This window comes from Ascaphus truei, chromosome 23, assembly GCF_040206685.1.
Source record: "Ascaphus truei isolate aAscTru1 chromosome 23, aAscTru1.hap1, whole genome shotgun sequence".
NCBI classification, from domain to species: Eukaryota; Metazoa; Chordata; class Amphibia; order Anura; family Ascaphidae; genus Ascaphus; species Ascaphus truei.
In genome coordinates this window covers 2403313-2420660 of record NC_134505.1, presented here as the reverse complement: position 1 = coordinate 2420660, position 17348 = coordinate 2403313, and the positions used below count along the sequence as shown (strand labels likewise).

The 17348-nt window shown below is 49.8% G+C and overlaps 1 protein-coding gene across 1 annotated transcript; it reads left to right on the top strand.

The window, feature by feature from the left end:
- The first annotated feature begins 488 nt into the window (after nucleotides 1-488).
- On the top strand, nucleotides 489-14845 carry DHX58 (DExH-box helicase 58). Its single transcript, XM_075580208.1, has 13 exons — nucleotides 489-946; nucleotides 2683-2850; nucleotides 3084-3288; nucleotides 3500-3690; nucleotides 4340-4456; nucleotides 4583-4712; nucleotides 7903-8088; nucleotides 9047-9303; nucleotides 10257-10406; nucleotides 11250-11411; nucleotides 11875-12065; nucleotides 13016-13109; nucleotides 13703-14845. The coding sequence occupies exons 2-13, from the start codon at nucleotides 2683-2685 to the stop codon at nucleotides 13895-13897; spliced, it is 2046 nt and encodes a 681-aa protein (XP_075436323.1). The 5' UTR covers nucleotides 489-946; the 3' UTR covers nucleotides 13898-14845.
- The last annotated feature ends 2503 nt before the right edge of the window (nucleotides 14846-17348 follow it).

Below are 17348 nucleotides of genomic sequence, written 5' to 3'. Positions count from 1 at the left end.
CTATGACAGTGCCAGTGGGGGACCTTTAGGGGGGACTCCTTATACCGCCCCGAGAAGCGACAGGCCAATAAATATTCTCTCTAAGCCTTGTAACGCTGGGCAGCATTGGGGGGAGATTGTGCTGAACCTTGTTATGGAAAGGTTTATACCAAGGGGGTTCAAACACCTTGCTTCAGCACAGGGGGCTCAATCTGTGGCTCAGTCTTCAACTGCTTCAGCACAGGTGGCTCAGTCAGTCCCTGCTTCAGCACAGAAGGCTCAATCAACCCTTGCTTCAGCACAAGGGGCTCAATCAGTGGCTCAGTCTCTGACTGAGCCACCTGTGCTGAAGCAGGGATACCCATAAAAGCGTTCCAGTCGGTGGCCCTTGAAGACTGAGTTTGAGACCGTCTGGTTTTTACCAAAGCTATGATTTTGGGGTGGGTCATTATGGGGGCGTCTGTTGTTCCGCGCCGCGAGTCGACGCCCACGATCTAGGGGGTTTCCCAGTGGTGGTTCTGTGTCGGGCTTCCCAGTACCCCCAGGTAGGGCTCGCGGATTCGTTTTTCGTTTCTCCGCAGACGGAAACTGCTGCGGGGCAGGTCTCGGAGAGAGGGTTTAAAAAGCCCCAGCTTCAGCGCAAGGCGACGCAGATCTCGGAGAGGGTTTGTAAAGCCCCAGCTTCGGCGCAAGGCGACGCAGATCTCGGAGAGGGTTTGTAAAGCCCCAGCTTCAGCGCAAGGCGACGCAGATCTCGGAGAGGTTTAAAAGAACCAGCTTCAGCGCAAGACAACGCAGATCATCTCGGAGAGGGGTTTAAAAGCCCCAGCTTCAGCGCAAGGCAACGCAGATCTCAGAGAGGGGTTTAAAAGCCCCCCCCCCCGATTCAGCGCAAGAAGACCGGTGGCTGAGCTGTCTCTCCCAAGAGCCTCAACGTCCTGAGCCGGGAAAGGGAGACAGAGAACAGGTGTGAGCGGTGGGAATGCGGTCGGTCGTTTTAACATTGCAGTGGGCTGCTTAGAAGATTCGCATCATTAGCAGCGTTCGTTGGCAAGGCGGCAACGCGTTCCGCAGCACAACGCGGGCACGGAGATTAGATCGCGACTCCGAACAGGAGTTATATGCTGATACACGCTACATACCAATATTGCTTGTCCGGAGAGGGAGGGAGGGGAACTCTCGAACGCTTCGCTTATAATATCCAGGGGGTTTTTTTGTCCCAATACAAAAGGTCTCCGCTAACGCGGAAGTTACTCATATACTAGTACGAGTTAGGACAGGCGAGCGCAAACCGCGACAGAGTGGTAATGAGCGCCCTGATCCGAGGAGCTTGCACTCTAGAGGGGAAGGGACAATGTTGAAACAAGAAGGTAAAGTGGCTGCTCGATGTGGGGTGGGGGTATACATCAGGGTGGAGTATGGTCCTGCCGCACAGCTGGTCCCATTAAGGTTTAGGGGTGTGGCTGTTAGGGGGTATAACATAGTGTGGGGATTGGTCCAGCCGCACAGCTGGTCCCATTAAGGTTTGGGGGTGTGGATGTTAGGGGGTGTTACATAGCGTGGGGATTGGTGCAGCCGCACAGCTGGTCCCATTAAGGTTTGGGGGTGAGTGTGTTAGGGGGTGTTACATAGCGTGGGGATTGGTACAGCCGCACAGCTGGTCCCATTAAGGTTTGGGGGTGAGGATGTTAGGGGGTGTTACATAGCGTGGGATTGGTGCAGCCGCACAGCTGGTCCCATTAAGGTTTGGGGGTGTGGATGTTAGGGGGTGTTACATAGCGTGGGGATTGGTCCAGCCGCACAGCTGGTCCCATTAAGGTTTGGGGGTGTGGATGTTAGGGGGTGTTACATAGCGTGGGGATTGGTGCAGCCGCACAGCTGGTCCCATTAAGGTTTGGGGGGTGAGGATGTTAGGGGGTGTTACATAGCATAGGGATTGGTGCAGCTGCACAGCTGTTCCCATTAAGGTTTGGGGGGTGAGGATGTTAGGGGGTTTTACATAACGTGGGGACTGGTGCAGCCGCACAGCTGGTCCCATTAAGGTTTGGGGGTGTAGATGTTAGGGGGTGTTACATAGCGTGGGGATTGGTGCAGCCGCACAGCTTGTCCCATTAAGGTTTGGGGGTGAGGATATTAGGGGGTGTTACATAGCGTGGGGACTGGTGCAGCCGCACAGCTGGTCCCATTAAGGTTTGGGGGGTGAGGATGTTAGGGGGTGTTACATAGCGTGGGGACTGGTGCAGCCGCACAGCTGGTCCCATTAAGGTTTGGGGATGAGGATGTTAGGGGGTGTTACATAGCGTGGGGACTGGTGCAGCCGCACAGCTGGTCCCATTAAGGTAAGGTGAGGGTGGTTAGCATGGAGTATGGTCCAGCTGCACAGCTGATCCTATCAAGATCTGGGAGTGAGGATGTTAGGGGGTGTTAGCATGGACTTTGAATAGCTGCACAGCCGGTCCTATTAAGGTTTGAGGGTGAGGATGTTAGGGGGTGATACATAGCGTGGGGATTGGTCCAACTGCACAGCAGGTCCCATTAAGGTTTGGGGGTGCGGATGTTAGGGGGTGTTACGTAGCATGGCGTTTGACTAGCCGCACAGCCTATCCTATTAAGATTTGAGGGTGAGGATGTTAGCGTGTGTTACATAGCGTGGAGTTTGGAAAATAGATATTATCCAACAGTAATACATTGGGTTTTGCGCAGATGGAGCTGTACGATTACCAGTGGGAGGTCATCGAGCCGGCCTTGGAGGGGAAAAACATCATTATCTGGCTCCCTACGGGCGCGGGCAAAACCAGAGCAGCGCTGTACGTGGCGCAGAGGCACCTTGAGCTGAAGCGCAACGCAAAAGTGGCAATGATCGTGAACAAGGTACATGTGACGTTGCCCCAGTAACTGTACGTAACCGTTACTGGGACATATCTCGGGATGTCCTGTCTTATCATGTAAGAGGCAACCATTTAAACCAGAACGCCCTCCTACTGTCTCTGTACGTTCTTCCTACTTACTAATTAGATTGTAAGGAGAATGAGGCCAAAGTGGTCTACAACTGCTGGCAAGGGTCTACCGTTCCAAACAAGTCTTTTCTTCCCACCCCTCGGCAGGTGCACCTAGTCCAACAACACTACAGCAAGGAGTTCTACCCACGCCTGCAGGACAAGTACAAGGTCATCGCCATCAGCGGAGACACGGACGAGAAGTCCTTCTTCGCCAATTTTGTGAAAGGCCACGACGTCATCATCTGCACAGCGCAGATCTTGGAGAATGCCCTGTGCAGCAAGAGCGAGGAAAGGAGGGTGGAGCTGACGGGTGAGGACTTCCCAGAGGGGGTGACCGCGTCTTGTAGCCTGTGATGGGAGTCTCCATCATGGAAACTCCATCATGGAACCTCCATCATGGAACCTCCATCATGGAATCTCCGTCATGGAACCTCCATCATGGAGTCTCCACCATGGAACCTTCATCATGGAATCCCATCATCGGTTGGGTCCAACCACTTGACAGTCCATTTCTCCCACAGATTTCACCCTGCTGATTATCGACGAGTGCCACCACACCCACAAAGATGGCGTTTATAACAAGCTGATGGAGGGTTACACCGAGAAAAAGCTTCGACAGGACAAGAACCTGCCCCAAATCCTGGGACTCACCGCGTCTCCCGGAACAGGGAACGCCAGCACCTTAGAAAAAGCTATAGATCACATTTTACAGGTGAGTTCTGGTACGAAGGGAACACAGGCGGACATCTTTAACAACCCCACCGGCAAAAGTTATCTGCCCTTCGCTGTATCAAAACGGCGGGACTACTTAACGATGCAATGAGGGAGAAAAGGGATATAATATATATATTTTTAAAAACAGAACGTTCATTCAAACGACTTCTATCCATCACACACACAGACACACACACAGACACACACAGACACACACACACACACACACACACACACACACACACACACACACACACACACACACACACACACACACACACACACACACACACACACACACACACACACACACACACACAGACACACACACACACAGACACACACACAGACACACAGACACACAGACACACACACACACTCTCACACTCACACACACACAGACACACAGACACACAGACACACACACACACAGACACACACAGACACACACACACACACACACACATATATTTTGTAGGATCTGTAGGACGTATCCAACACTGTCTTGCCCGTGGATACAGTTTGCTAATACTGGGTTCCCGAACCAAATTCACTCGCTTCCCAAGCGGTGACGTCACCATTTTGGACCACGCCTTCTCCTTTTGGTTGGTTGGTTTTGGGGGCTACGATGTCTCTATATTTCCCAGATCTGCGCCAACCTGGACACGGTGAGGATCATGTCGGCCCAGACCCAGCGCCACGACCTGGAAGCCAAATCCAGGCAGCCGAAAAAGCAATACGACTTGACTACGCAGAGGGCTCAGGTAATGATGTCATCTTTGGTGGCTGTGACATCACTCCACAGGTCAAAGTTCACCTGTTGTGTGCTGGGTTAAGCCCAGGGCGGCACACCAATCCCAACTCTTCCTCGTTTCGTGTCTCTGCCTCAGGACCCCTTTGGGTTGAAGTTGAAGGAGATCATGGGAGCCGTCCACGAATATCTGGACGCCACGGACTTCCCCGCCTCAGAGTTTGGCACGCAGGTTTACGAGCAGAAAATCGTCGAGCTGGAGAAGGAAGGTGAGCACGGTCTTGTGGACCTGAAGAAGCCCCCCCCAGGATCTGGCGGCCATTTTGTGTCACGCAGGGTTTGTTCTTTGGGGGAATTGGTTGCAACTTCTTCAGGCCGTCTGGATGGGGGAGTGACGGTCAATCGGATGTTGCTGCTAAACATTGTAATGGGCCAGTAAAGAGGAGAGAAGCGGAGCGCTGCCTGCGCTAACTCTTGTTGAACATTAGACAAAAGGAACCAACCTCGCAAGTCTCGGCTCACTTGGGTTTACAATGTAACTTATACAAATAAAAGAGTGCACTTTGCCCCTAGGAGGGACTGACCCCTTAACCATGTCACTGCCATTAGTACACTTTGCCCCTAGGAGGGACTGACCCCTTAACCATGTCACTGCCATTAGTACACTTTGCCCCTAGGAGGGACTGACCCCTTAACCATGTCACTGCCATTAGTACACTTTGCCCCTAGGAGGGACTGACCCCTTAACCATGTCACTGCCATTAGTACACTTTGCCCCTAGGAGGGACTGACCCCTTAACCATGTCACTGCCATTAGTACACTTTGCCCCTAGGAGGGACTGACCCCTTAACCATGTCACTGCCATTAGTACACTTTGCCCCTAGGAGAGACTGACCCCTTAACCATGTCACTGCCATTAGTACACTTTGCCCCTAGGAGGAACTGACCACTTAACCATGTCACTGCCATTAGTAACTTTGCCCCTAGGAGGGACTGACCCCTTAACCCTGTCACTGCCATTAGTACACTTTGCCCCTAGGAGGGACTGACCCCTTAACCATGTCACTGCCATTAGTACACTTTGCCCCTAGGAGAGACTGACCCCTTAACCATGTCACTGCCATTAGTACACTTTGCCCCTAGGAGGAACTGACCACTTAACCATGTCACTGCCATTAGTAACTTTGCCCCTAGGAGGGACTGACCCCTTAACCCTGTCACTGCCATTAGTACACTTTGCCCCTAGGAGGGACTGACCCCTTAACCATGTCACTGCCATTAGTACACTTTGCCCCTAGGAGGGACTGACCCCTTAACCATGTCACTGCCATTAGAACACTTTGCCCCTAGGAGGGACTGTCCCCTTAACCATGTCACTGCCATTAGTACACTTTGCCCCTAGGAGAGACTGACCCCTTAACCATGTCACTGCCATCAGTACACTTTGCCCCTAGGACGGACTGACCCATTAACCATGTCACTGCCATTAGTACACTTTGCCCCTAGGAGGGACTGACCCATTAACCATGTCACTGCCATTAGTACACTGTGCCCCTAGGAGAGACTGACCCCTTAACCATGTCACTGCCATCAGTACACTTTGCCCCTAGGACGGACTGACCCATTAACCATGTCACTGCCATTAGTACACGGTGCCCCTAGGAGGGACTGACCCCTTAACCATGTCACTGCCATTAGTACACTTTGATAATAGGAGAGACTGATCCCTTAACCCTGTCACTGCCATTAGCACACTTTGCCCCTAGGGGAGACTGACCCCTTAACCATGTCACTGCCATTAGTACACTGTGCCCCTAGGAGAGACTGACCCCTTAACCATGTCACTGCCATTAGCACACTTTGCCCCTAGGGGAGACTGATCCCTTAACCCTGTCACTGCCATTAGTACACTTTGCCCCTAGGAGGGACTGACCCCTTAACCATGTCACTGCCATTAGTACACTTTGCCCCTAGGAGGGACTGACCCATTAACCATGTCACTGTCATTAGTACACTTTGCCCCTAGGAGGGACTGACCCATTAACCATGTCACTGCCATTAGTACACTTTGCCCCTAGGAGGGACTGACCCATTAACCATGTCACTGCCATTAGTACATTTTGCCCCTAGGAGGGACTGACCCCTTAACCATGTCACTGCCATTAGTACACTTTGCCCCTAGGAGAGACTGACCCCTTAACCATGTCACTGCCATTAGTACACTTTCCCCTAGGAGAGACTGACCCCTTAACCCTGTCACTGCCATTAGCACACTTTGCCCCTAGGGGAGACTGACCCCTTAACCATGTCACTGCCATTAGTACACTTTGCCCCTAGGGGGGACTGACCCCTTAACCATGTCACTGCCATTAGTACACTTTGTCCCTAGGAGGGACTGACCCCTTAACCATGTCACTGCCATTAGTACACTTTGCCTCTAGGAGAGACTGACCCCTTAACCATGTCACTGCCATTAGTACACTTTGCCCCTAGGAGAGACTGACCCCTTAACCATGTCACTGCCATTAGTACACTTTCCCCTAGGAGAGACTGACCCCTTAACCCTGTCACTGCCATTAGCACACTTTGCCCCTAGGGGAGACTGACCCCTTAACCATGTCACTGCCATTAGTACACTGTGCCCCTAGGGGAGACTGACCCCTTAACCATGTCACTGCCATTAGTACACTGTGCCCCTAGTAGAGACTTACCCCTTAATCATGTCACTGCCATTAGTACACTTTGCCCCTAGGAGGGACTGACCCCTTAACCATGTCACTGCCATTAGTACACTTTGGTAATAGGAGAGACTGACCCCTTAACCCTGTCACTGCCATTAGTACACTTTGCCCCTAGGAGGGACTGACCCCTTAACCATGTCACTGCCATTAGTACACTTTGGTAATAGGAGAGACTGACCCCTTAACCATGTCACTGCCATTAGTACACTTTGTCCCTAGGAGGGACTGACCCCTTAACCATGTCACTGCCATTAGTACACTTTGGTAGTAGGAGGGACTGAAACAGAATGTGATATGAATTTCGGATAGACGACCTGTATTTGTAGAACGCAATAGTGACGCATCGGTGGCAGTGGAATATACAGAGACCGGTGATGGGAGACAGGAGACAGAAGTTTTGGTGAAGAATTGGAAAATTCGACGAATATTCCCGCAAAGTTCTTGCGAGGAGCATTCTATGTATATATAACAGGACTGGTTAGCAAGAAGATTTTAGGAGATAGACTGCGTGACATATAGGTAGATACTTATGAAATATATATATATAATTAATTTTTTTATTATTATATCACATCACTATTGTTTAACATTTTCATTTGCTCACCCTGGGACTCGAACTGGCTTCACCTGCTCCAGGGGGCACCGAAATTACCTTTAGGGCCACACCTTCTCTCTTGAGACGGCCCCCCTAAAACGCGTCGGTTCGTGTTGTTTCAGGGGCGGTGGAGTCCAACAGGAGGAAACGGACATGCGCCCTGCACCTGCGGAAGTACAACGACGCCCTGCTCACTCACGACACTGTGAGGATGCGGGACGCCCTCCATCTCCTGGAAACCTTCTACCAGATGGAGAGACTGGTCAAAGATGACCCCATTGACCGCTTCCTGTCCCGGTTATTCGATGGTAAGGAACTGTGCCGGTGAAGATCAAAAGCAGCTTGATCTCGGGAGCAACTGATCTGTTAATGCCTTCCCTGACGGGGGCGCCAGCTTGGCGTGGCGTAGACATGAGAAGGTCGAGAGTTACAATTCCCCCGCCCTATTATCTAGCAAAATTAGTTTTTTGTCGATTTTGTTGTTTTTGAAACATTTATGGCTAGATATCGAACCGACGTGATCCATTTAACAAAGGAGAGTCAGTGTATAAAGCACAAGGCCTGACGAAGATCTAAGTGAAGTCTATATGACTTTATTCCCATTAATAAGGGACGTGGGTCATGAAACGCGTCGGGGCCTGGCCAGGGCCGCTTCTCCCTGGAAACTTGTGCTGTACTTATATCTAATTGAATATCTTTTGTGTTTATCCCTTCAACTCTGGAGCGGAGCACGTTTGTTTTTTTTGCGTGCTTTTTATATACAGATGCAACTGCCAGTTGTTGACTGCTTGCCAAGGTAAATCTGTTGCCATCTCACAGCAACTCATGAGATGATCCACAGCAGGCTGTAATGGCCCATCGGATTAACACCACGGGGGGTCCCTGCATTTAAATGGGACTCGCAGCCCAGTAGGATTCACACAGAGTGAGTCCCATTCAAATGCAAGGACCCCCGCTGTGTTAATCCGATGGGCCATTAGTCTGACTGCAGCAATCTCATGGCCGTGGAATGGGTTTCAGTGCAGAATTCTCAAGGCAAGCAGCTGTAGCTGCATATATATATATTTATATATTCGGTCAGCACCAGAAAAAATCTGTGGTTGACCTTAAGGGTTAATATGGGTCAAGAATTCAAAGCTTGATGGATTTAGTCACACAGACAGGGATGCAATGGGTCTGAGGCTTCATATCAGGGAGGAGAATGGGTAGACTGACATCGGCTTACAGTGTCCCGGGGGTCTCTCAAACCCTTCCCGTTTCGTGCAGAGAACCGCGCCCGGCTGTTGGAGTTGTCAGAGGACGCCAGGTTCGAGAACCCCAAGCTGGAGAAGCTGGAGGAGTGCCTGCGAGAGCAGTTCCAGTTCGCCACCCAGTCCCGCGGGATCATCTTCACCCGCACCCGGCAGAGCGCCCACTCGCTGCACAAGTGGATCGACGGCAAACCCTCGCTGAAGGAATTGGGGTTGAAGTCCGCGCCGCTGACCGGTGCAGGGTTCAGCAACCAGAGCAAGCACATGACGCAGGTACTGATGCCTACACCACAGAGGAGAATGAGCCAGCGGTCAGAGAGTAATTTATGGTGTGTGTCCATAAAGGGGTATGATAGGGGGATTCTGACAATCCTCATCTGGCTTGTCTATGGGGGGGAGGGCAACTGATGGGTGTAGGAGGCTGATCCCAGTTTTGGAATATTGGGACAACTGATGTGTGTAGGAGAATGATCCCAATAAAGTATTTGGGGATAACTGATGTGTGTAGGAGAATGATCCCAATGAAGTCTTTGGGGATAACTGATGTGTGTAGGAGAATGATCCCAATGAAGTCTTTGGGGATAACTGATGTGTGTAGGAGAATGATCCCAATGAAGTATTTAGGGATAACTGATGTGTGTAGGAGAATGATCCCAATGAAGTCTTTAGGGATAACTGATGTGTGTAGGAGGAAGATCCCAATGAAGTCTTTAGGGATAACTGATGTGTGTAGGAGGAAGATCCCAATGAAGTCTTTGGGGATAACTGATGTACGAAGGAGGAAACCCCCCATACCATCTTCCAGGTCAACGAATATGTGTACAAGGGTTATGCTGTTGAAGTCTATGGTGGCAACTGATGTGTGTTATCCCATTGACGTATATGGGGACAACTGATGCGTGTAAGAGGGTTATCCCATTGACGTACAGTATGAAGTGTTTAGGAGAATGATCCCATTAAGGTCTATGAGGACAACTGATGTGGGTTGGAGGGTGATCCCACGGATGTCTACCAGGTCAACTGGTGTGTGTAAAATGGCGAGCCTAACTTTTAGGAGGGTCGTTGGATTGAAATTCCTATGGACAACTGATATCGATAAGAGATTGGTCCTATTGAAACCTGCAGGAGCAATTGTTATATTTGAGAGCATAACTGGGGGTAGAAATGAGGGGAAGGCATTAGAAGCTCGCTCCTCATATATATCGTTGCCTCCTCCCCCCCCCCAGCATGAGCAGCAAGAAGTGATTGAGCTGTTTCGAAAAGGTAAACTGAACCTGCTCATCTCCACCAGCGTCGCCGAGGAGGGCCTGGATATCCCAGAATGCAACATTGTCGTGCGCTACGGGCTGATGACCAACGAGATTTCCATGGTCCAGGTAAAAACAGGAAGGGGGTCTTACCCGGGGAGAGTATCTGGGGAGAGTATCTGGGGGTACACAGGCACCGAGGGTCCGGCGCCCAACGCTCTCATCCTATTCATTCTTGAGCACTTTTTAGAAGGTGATGATACCATTGATGCCGATGTATACAACTGATATGTGTAAGAACGTGATCCTATTAATCTATGGGGACAGTTGATGTGTGTAAGAGTGTGATCCTATTAATCTATGGGGACAGTTGATGTGTGTAAGAGTGTGATCCTATTAATCTATGGGGACAGTTGATGTGTGTAAGAGCGTGATCCTATTAATCTATGGGGACAGTTGATATGTGTAAGAGGGTGATCCCATTAATCTATGGGGACAGTTGATGTGTGTAAGAGCGTGATCCCATTAATCTATGGGGACAGTTGGTGTGTGTAAGAGTGTGATCCTATTAATCTATGGGGAGAATTGATGTGTGTAAGAGGGTGATCCCATTAATCTATGGGGACAGTTGGTGTGTGTAAGAGGGTGATCCCATTAACCTATGGGGACAATTGATGTGTGTAAGAGCGTGATCCCATTAATCTATGGGGACAGTTGGTGTGTGTAAGAGGGTGATCCCATTAACCTATGGGGACAATTGATGTGTGTATCGGGTGATCCTATTGAAATCTATAGGGACAGTGCATATGTGTAAGAGCGTGATCCCGTTGACGTATATGATGTGTGAGTGTAATCTTTCTATGGGGGTCTCAGCAGTGTGTGCGTGAGAGGTATGAGGTCTCTATTAGGATATAAGAGCCCCGTGTGTGTGTTAGTACTGTAATCATTTTCACTCTTGGTGTTGGGTTCCAGGCTCGGGGACGAGCGCGGGCGGTGGATAGCTGCTACTCCGTGCTGGCCATGGGGGGGAGCAAAGAGATCCGCCGGGAGCAAACCAACGAGTTGCTGGAGAAGCTGATGAAACAGGCCATCGAGCACGTCCAGAGGATGCCGGAGAAAGAGTACGAGAAGAAGGTAACTGGGACTAAGTCCGGATCTCTACCAGGATACTCACTGGTGAAGTCCACCGGTAACTCGTCCCGGGTTTTGAACGGGGATTTAAATGGCCATCCAATAGGAAGTCACAACAGATGATGTTGCAGCTTCCTATTGGCTTGAGATTTGGCAGCCATTTTGTTTCCCCTCATGTTTACTTCACCAGCAAGTATCTCGGGAACCCGGGGGATCCCTGGCGCTGTCAATAGTGGTGTTCTGGTTCAGGGGTCCCTCCATCCCCCTTCTTCTAACCCTACATAAAAATAAATGGAGGGGATAAAAATGAGTAGGCGCAACTGCTCCTTTAATATAACAGCGCGGCTATATTAAAATACCGGCAGAATGGATTTCATTGAAGAGATTACACCGGCATTTCTTCAACCTTTACCACACGGTGGCCCCTTCTTATCGGCGTCGCTGTAACGCTCGCGTTGTGATTCAGATTAAAGAGGTCCAGAAGGAGTCTCTCATCATACGGAAGGTGAAGCAAGACAAGAAGGACCAGCTGAAGAAGACCTGCCTGTCCGGGGACGCGCGGTTCTACTGCCGGCACTGCGGCGAGGCCGTGTGCCACGGGAGCGACTTCCGCACCGTGGAAGCGTCGCACCATGTCAACATCAACAGTAACTTCAAGTAAGTGCTGGGGGAAACACTAGCTCTAGTATAGATCTGCGTAGATCGGTATGGCACACGCGTTCTGTCCCGTATGGTTTTTCCATGTCCTGTGGCTGCTGTCACTCTTCAGTGTTAATGTTATTCCCTTAGCTGGCTTCTTAGCCTGTTGCCCTGCCAACCCCCCCTTTACTCCTCTGTGAGTTGGGCTGCCCCTCCTCCCCTTGCTACTTGGTGCAGTCCTTGCCCTCTTCCTGCTTGCACAGGCAAGCACACGTCCCTTTCAAGCCTGCCGCCTTTGTGATTGTAACTGGGCGCTCTTAGGTGGGATAGGAGTGTATATAAATTGTGAATAATAATGTGCATAATAGTTGGTAGTGATAGTGAATTCAACAACTATTTACACACAGTGATAGTGAAATACAATTGTGCAAAAAAAAAACAATGGCACAGTGTGTGTCACCAAATAAGTGAAAATAGTGTAAAATAATGTAAAGCAGCTCATTAAACCGTTCCTTAGTCCAAATAGATGCAAATTTCTTCCAAAGAAAGGGGAGCGCAGATATTCACGTGAAGAGCATGTAGAAACAAAAAAGAGAAAATGCACAATAGTGAAGCCAGTGTGGGTGAATGATTAAAGCAGGGTAAGTATAACACTCACAAATTCCCTTTATATAGTTGGCATGTCCGAGACCCAGCCTCTCTCTGACTGGAGCAAAGTGTAGTATAACGTCGTAGATAGCCAGGAAAGAGGTCAATTTCTACAGTGGTCCTCAAAAGAAAGAAGACTCGCAATAGTGTGGTGTGTCTATACATATAATGTGGAATCCATAACATATAACAAATGTGCACTCACATTTTGCACACGGGCAATGCGCATGTGAATATGTGGAGATTTCCTGGTCTCTCATAGCTTTGTGAAGCCCCTCCCCATGCAAAGCAGCTAAAATCTTCTCGCTTGTCCTCATCAGACTCTATTACCAAGTGTCGTCGATGCCCGTTCAGATTGAGAGAAAGATGATTGATTGGACACCAGGGGGACAGATCAGATGCAACTGCGGTCAGGTGAGTCTTTTTTTTATCGGCCCCCTCCCTGGACTGCTTAACCGGAGACGTGACAGGGGGTTGTATCCAGGGTTGATAGATGAAACGTTGACAGCTGGTTGGCACTGAAGGACTTATTTCTGCACTGCCACCCTGCTTTGCATCACCCCCTTTGCTATTTCAGCACCGCCACGTTCCTCACACACCCGTTGCCATTCCGGTGCAGAACACACACATATAGTTGTCACTGCACGTCTGTCCCGCCCTGCATCTGTTTGCTATTCCATTACTAACCACACGCATAAGGTTCTGTCACCCCAAACCTCCGCCCTACAGCATCACCTGCTATTCCGGTACTGACCACAGACACAGCTATGTTGCGGCTCTGACACACACAGTAGAGGCCGTTATTGCTCCCGCTGACGCGTTGCACCGGGACCCGCCCCAACGCAGCAGCAGCAGGAGCAAATGCCATTCTAAATGCATCAGCCGCGCGCCGAAACGGGGCGCCATTGCACTCGCCGGTGCATTAACGCCTGCTTCATCCATACGTCGGTTAATTCCTACTGTTTCAATGCGCTGAAAATGTTATATTTCCACCCCCCCTCGTGCAGGAGTGGGGCATCGAAATGATTTACAAAGCCGTGACGCTCCCCATCATCTCCATCAAGAACTTCGTGGTGGAGACTCCCGGGTCGAGAAAACCCTACAAGCAGTGGAAGGGCGTCCCGTTCTCCGTGGAGGAGTTTGATTACTCGGAGTACTGCCTCGACATGTTCCCCCACCTGCTGGTGGATATGGACGATTGAAAACTCTCCGCCACTCTGGCATTGTGTGTAGGATATTCCACTTCATCTCACATGGTCCCTTTCAGCTGAAGACTAAGCGTGAACCGTCCCCCGCCTCTAATGTCTTAAATACTTTACGGTAAACGGGTCCAGAGGTCGGGCGTAATGTCCGGTCTAATCTTTGCCAGACCATAGTTAAGCATTGCTGATAACCCATTTGGTAGCAGCTAATGGTCCCAAATAAGCCACACCCATGTTTTCTGGACCAACACAATGAAATTGAATGGAAAACCAAAGGACTTGAAACTTTTTGACTGCAATAAAGTCTAGGAGGCCAATCCATACTAAGTGGACCATTTTCGTCCGGACATTCCCATAGACATCTATGGCAAAGAAGGGTGGGTCGCCATGTGTGTCCTTACTTCCATGACGGAGAGGGAGTAGCTGGTATGATACCTTTCAGCGGACCAACAAGTAGTTGAGATGTTACAAGCTTTCCAACCTCCTACCTGATGAAGGACCCCGAGAGGTTGGAAAGCTTGTGACATCTCAACTACTTGTTGGTCCAATAAAAAGTATCGTACCCCCCGCTCCCTCCTTTGCTACTACATAGACATCTATGGGGATATTCTGCCCATCGGCCGCTTCAGGCAGTAGAGAATGCCCACCTGAAAGTGACCGAGACAAGTCTTCCACTGAATGAGACCGTACACCCCTTGGCAGGTTGGATCGCACTTTCGCCGGTCCATCTGTTGTTTTGCACATGTATATTGTTTCGTGTGAATGAACGTCCCTTTCCTGTTAGTTTTTTTTGTGTGTGTGTGTCTGTACCCCTTTCCCTTTTCGGGGGCCTGAAATGCAGACGCGGTGCAGGGCCTCTTCGGTACACGTTGGGTTAAGTTATTCCATGGTCTTTTTCTGTATTTCTCTTATTGTTGTATAATAAACTGGTGGTGCTGCTCAAATCCAGTGTTTTTATCCCATCGCATTTATTGAACCGGTTATTACTCTGGTTTTATTTGCCTTTTTAATTAGCCTGTAAGAAAATTTATAGACATAGACACACTGGTGTATGCTAAACTTAGCACCTATTTATCTGCGGGACCAAAACCACCATTCTTCCGTTGCATTGGTAAATACAACCATTGGTATGAAGTTACTATTTTCATCTGTATCTTATCCATCATTTACTGAAAACTCACTATATACCTATTTTCACCTGTGGATAGTACCAGGAGCTTATAATCTATGTATAAATAAAAAGCGCGAGGCTGTGTCACGTGTAAGTCAACTTTCTGTTGCTCGATGGGAATCGGCTGCTGCAATAAACCTTGTGATGCATATTTGTCACGGTCGGGGTTGACCAGACTTACACAGTAGATATAAGCGCAACGATGCAGTATCGGCACAAGGGGACAACTGGGGGAACATCTCATTTTACTAGGTGCAAGGTGCAGCCATAGCTATCTTACTTGATGGAGTCCTCCTAGTCATGATCCCGGTCCTGGTACGAGGGGGACAACTGAGAAGACCTAATCCCGGTTGGTGGATGGTGTGCCGTAGCTAACTTACTTGATGGAGCCCTCTTAGTCATGATCCGATCCTGGTAAGAGAGGGGCAACTGAGAAGACCTAATCCCGGTTGGTGGATGGTGTGCCATAGCTAACTTACTTGATGGAGCCCTCTTAGTCATGATCCGATCCTGGTACGAGGGGGACAACTGAGAAGACCTAATCCCGGTTGGTGGAAGGTGCTGCTGTAGCTATTTTACTTGATGGAGTCCTCTTAGTCATGATCCAATCCTGGTACGAGGGGGACAAGTGAGAAGACCTAATCCCGGTTGGTGGATGGTGTGCCGTAGCTAACTTACTTGATGGAGCCCTCTTAGTCATGATCCGATCCTGGTACGAGGGGGACAAGTGAGAAGACCTAATCCCGGTTGGTGGAAGGTGCTGCCATAGCTATTTTACTTGATGGGTTCCTCTTAGTCATGATCCGATCCTGGTAAGAGGGGGACAACTGAGAAGACCTAATCCCGGTTGGTGGATGGTGTGCCGTAGCTAATTTACTTGATGGGTTCCTCTTAGTCATGATCCGATCCTGGTAAGAGAGGGGCAACTGAGAAGACCTAATCCCGGTTGGTGGATGGTGTGCCGTAGCTAACTTACTTAAAGGAGCCCTCTTAGTCATGATCCAATCCTGGTACGAGGGGGACAACTGAGAAGACCTAATCCCGGTTGGTGGAAGGTGCTGCTGTAGCTATTTTACTTCATGGGTTCCTCTTAGTCATGATCCGATCCTGGTAAGAGGGGGACAACTGAGAAGACCTAATCCCGGTTGGTGGATGGTGTGCCGTAGCTAATTTACTTGATGGAGCCCTCTTAGTCATGATCCGATCCTGGTAAGAGGGGGACAACTGAGAAGACCTAATCCCGGTTGGTGGATGGTGTGCCGTAGCTAATTTACTTGATGGGTTCCTCTTAGTCATGATCCGATCCTGGTACGAGGGGGACAACTGAGAAGACCTAATCCCGGTTGGTGGATGGTGTGCCGTAGCTAACTTACTTGATGGAGCCCTCTTAGTCATGATCCGATCCTGGTACGAGGGGGACAACTGAGAAGACCTAATCCCGGTTGGTGGAAGGTGCTGCTGTAGCTATTTTACTTGATGGAGTCCTCTTAGTCATGATCCAATCCTGGTACAAGGGGGACAACTGAGAAGACCTAATCCCGGTTGGTGGATGGTGTGCCGTAGCTAATTTACTTAAAGGAGCCCTCTTAGTCATGATCCAATCCTGGTACGAGGGGGACAACTGAGAAGACCTAATCCCGGTTGGTGGAAGGTGCTGCCATAGCTATTTTACTTCATGGGTTCCTCTTAGTCATGATCCGATCCTGGTAAGAGGGGGACAACTGAGAAGACCTAATCCCGGTTGGTGGATGGTGTGCCGTAGCTAATTTACTTGATGGGTTCCTCTTAGTCATGATCCGATCCTGGTAAGAGAGGGGCAACTGAGAAGACCTAATCCCGGTTGGTGGATGGTGTGCCGTAGCTAACTTACTTAAAGGAGCCCTCTTAGTCATGATCCAATCCTGGTACGAGGGGGACAACTGAGAAGACCTAATCCCGGTTGGTGGAAGGTGCTGCTGTAGCTATTTTACTTCATGGGTTCCTCTTAGTCATGATCCGATCCTGGTAAGAGGGGGACAACTGAGAAGACCTAATCCCGGTTGGTGGATGGTGTGCCGTAGCTAATTTACTTGATGGAGCCCTCTTAGTCATGATCCGATCCTGGTAAGAGGGGGACAACTGAGAAGACCTAATCCCGGTTGGTGGATGGTGTGCCGTAGCTAATTTACTTGATGGGTTCCTCTTAGTCATGATCCGATCCTGGTACGAGGGGGACAACTGAGAAGACCTAATCCCGGTTGGTGGATGGTGTGCCGTAGCTAACTTACTTGATGGAGCCCT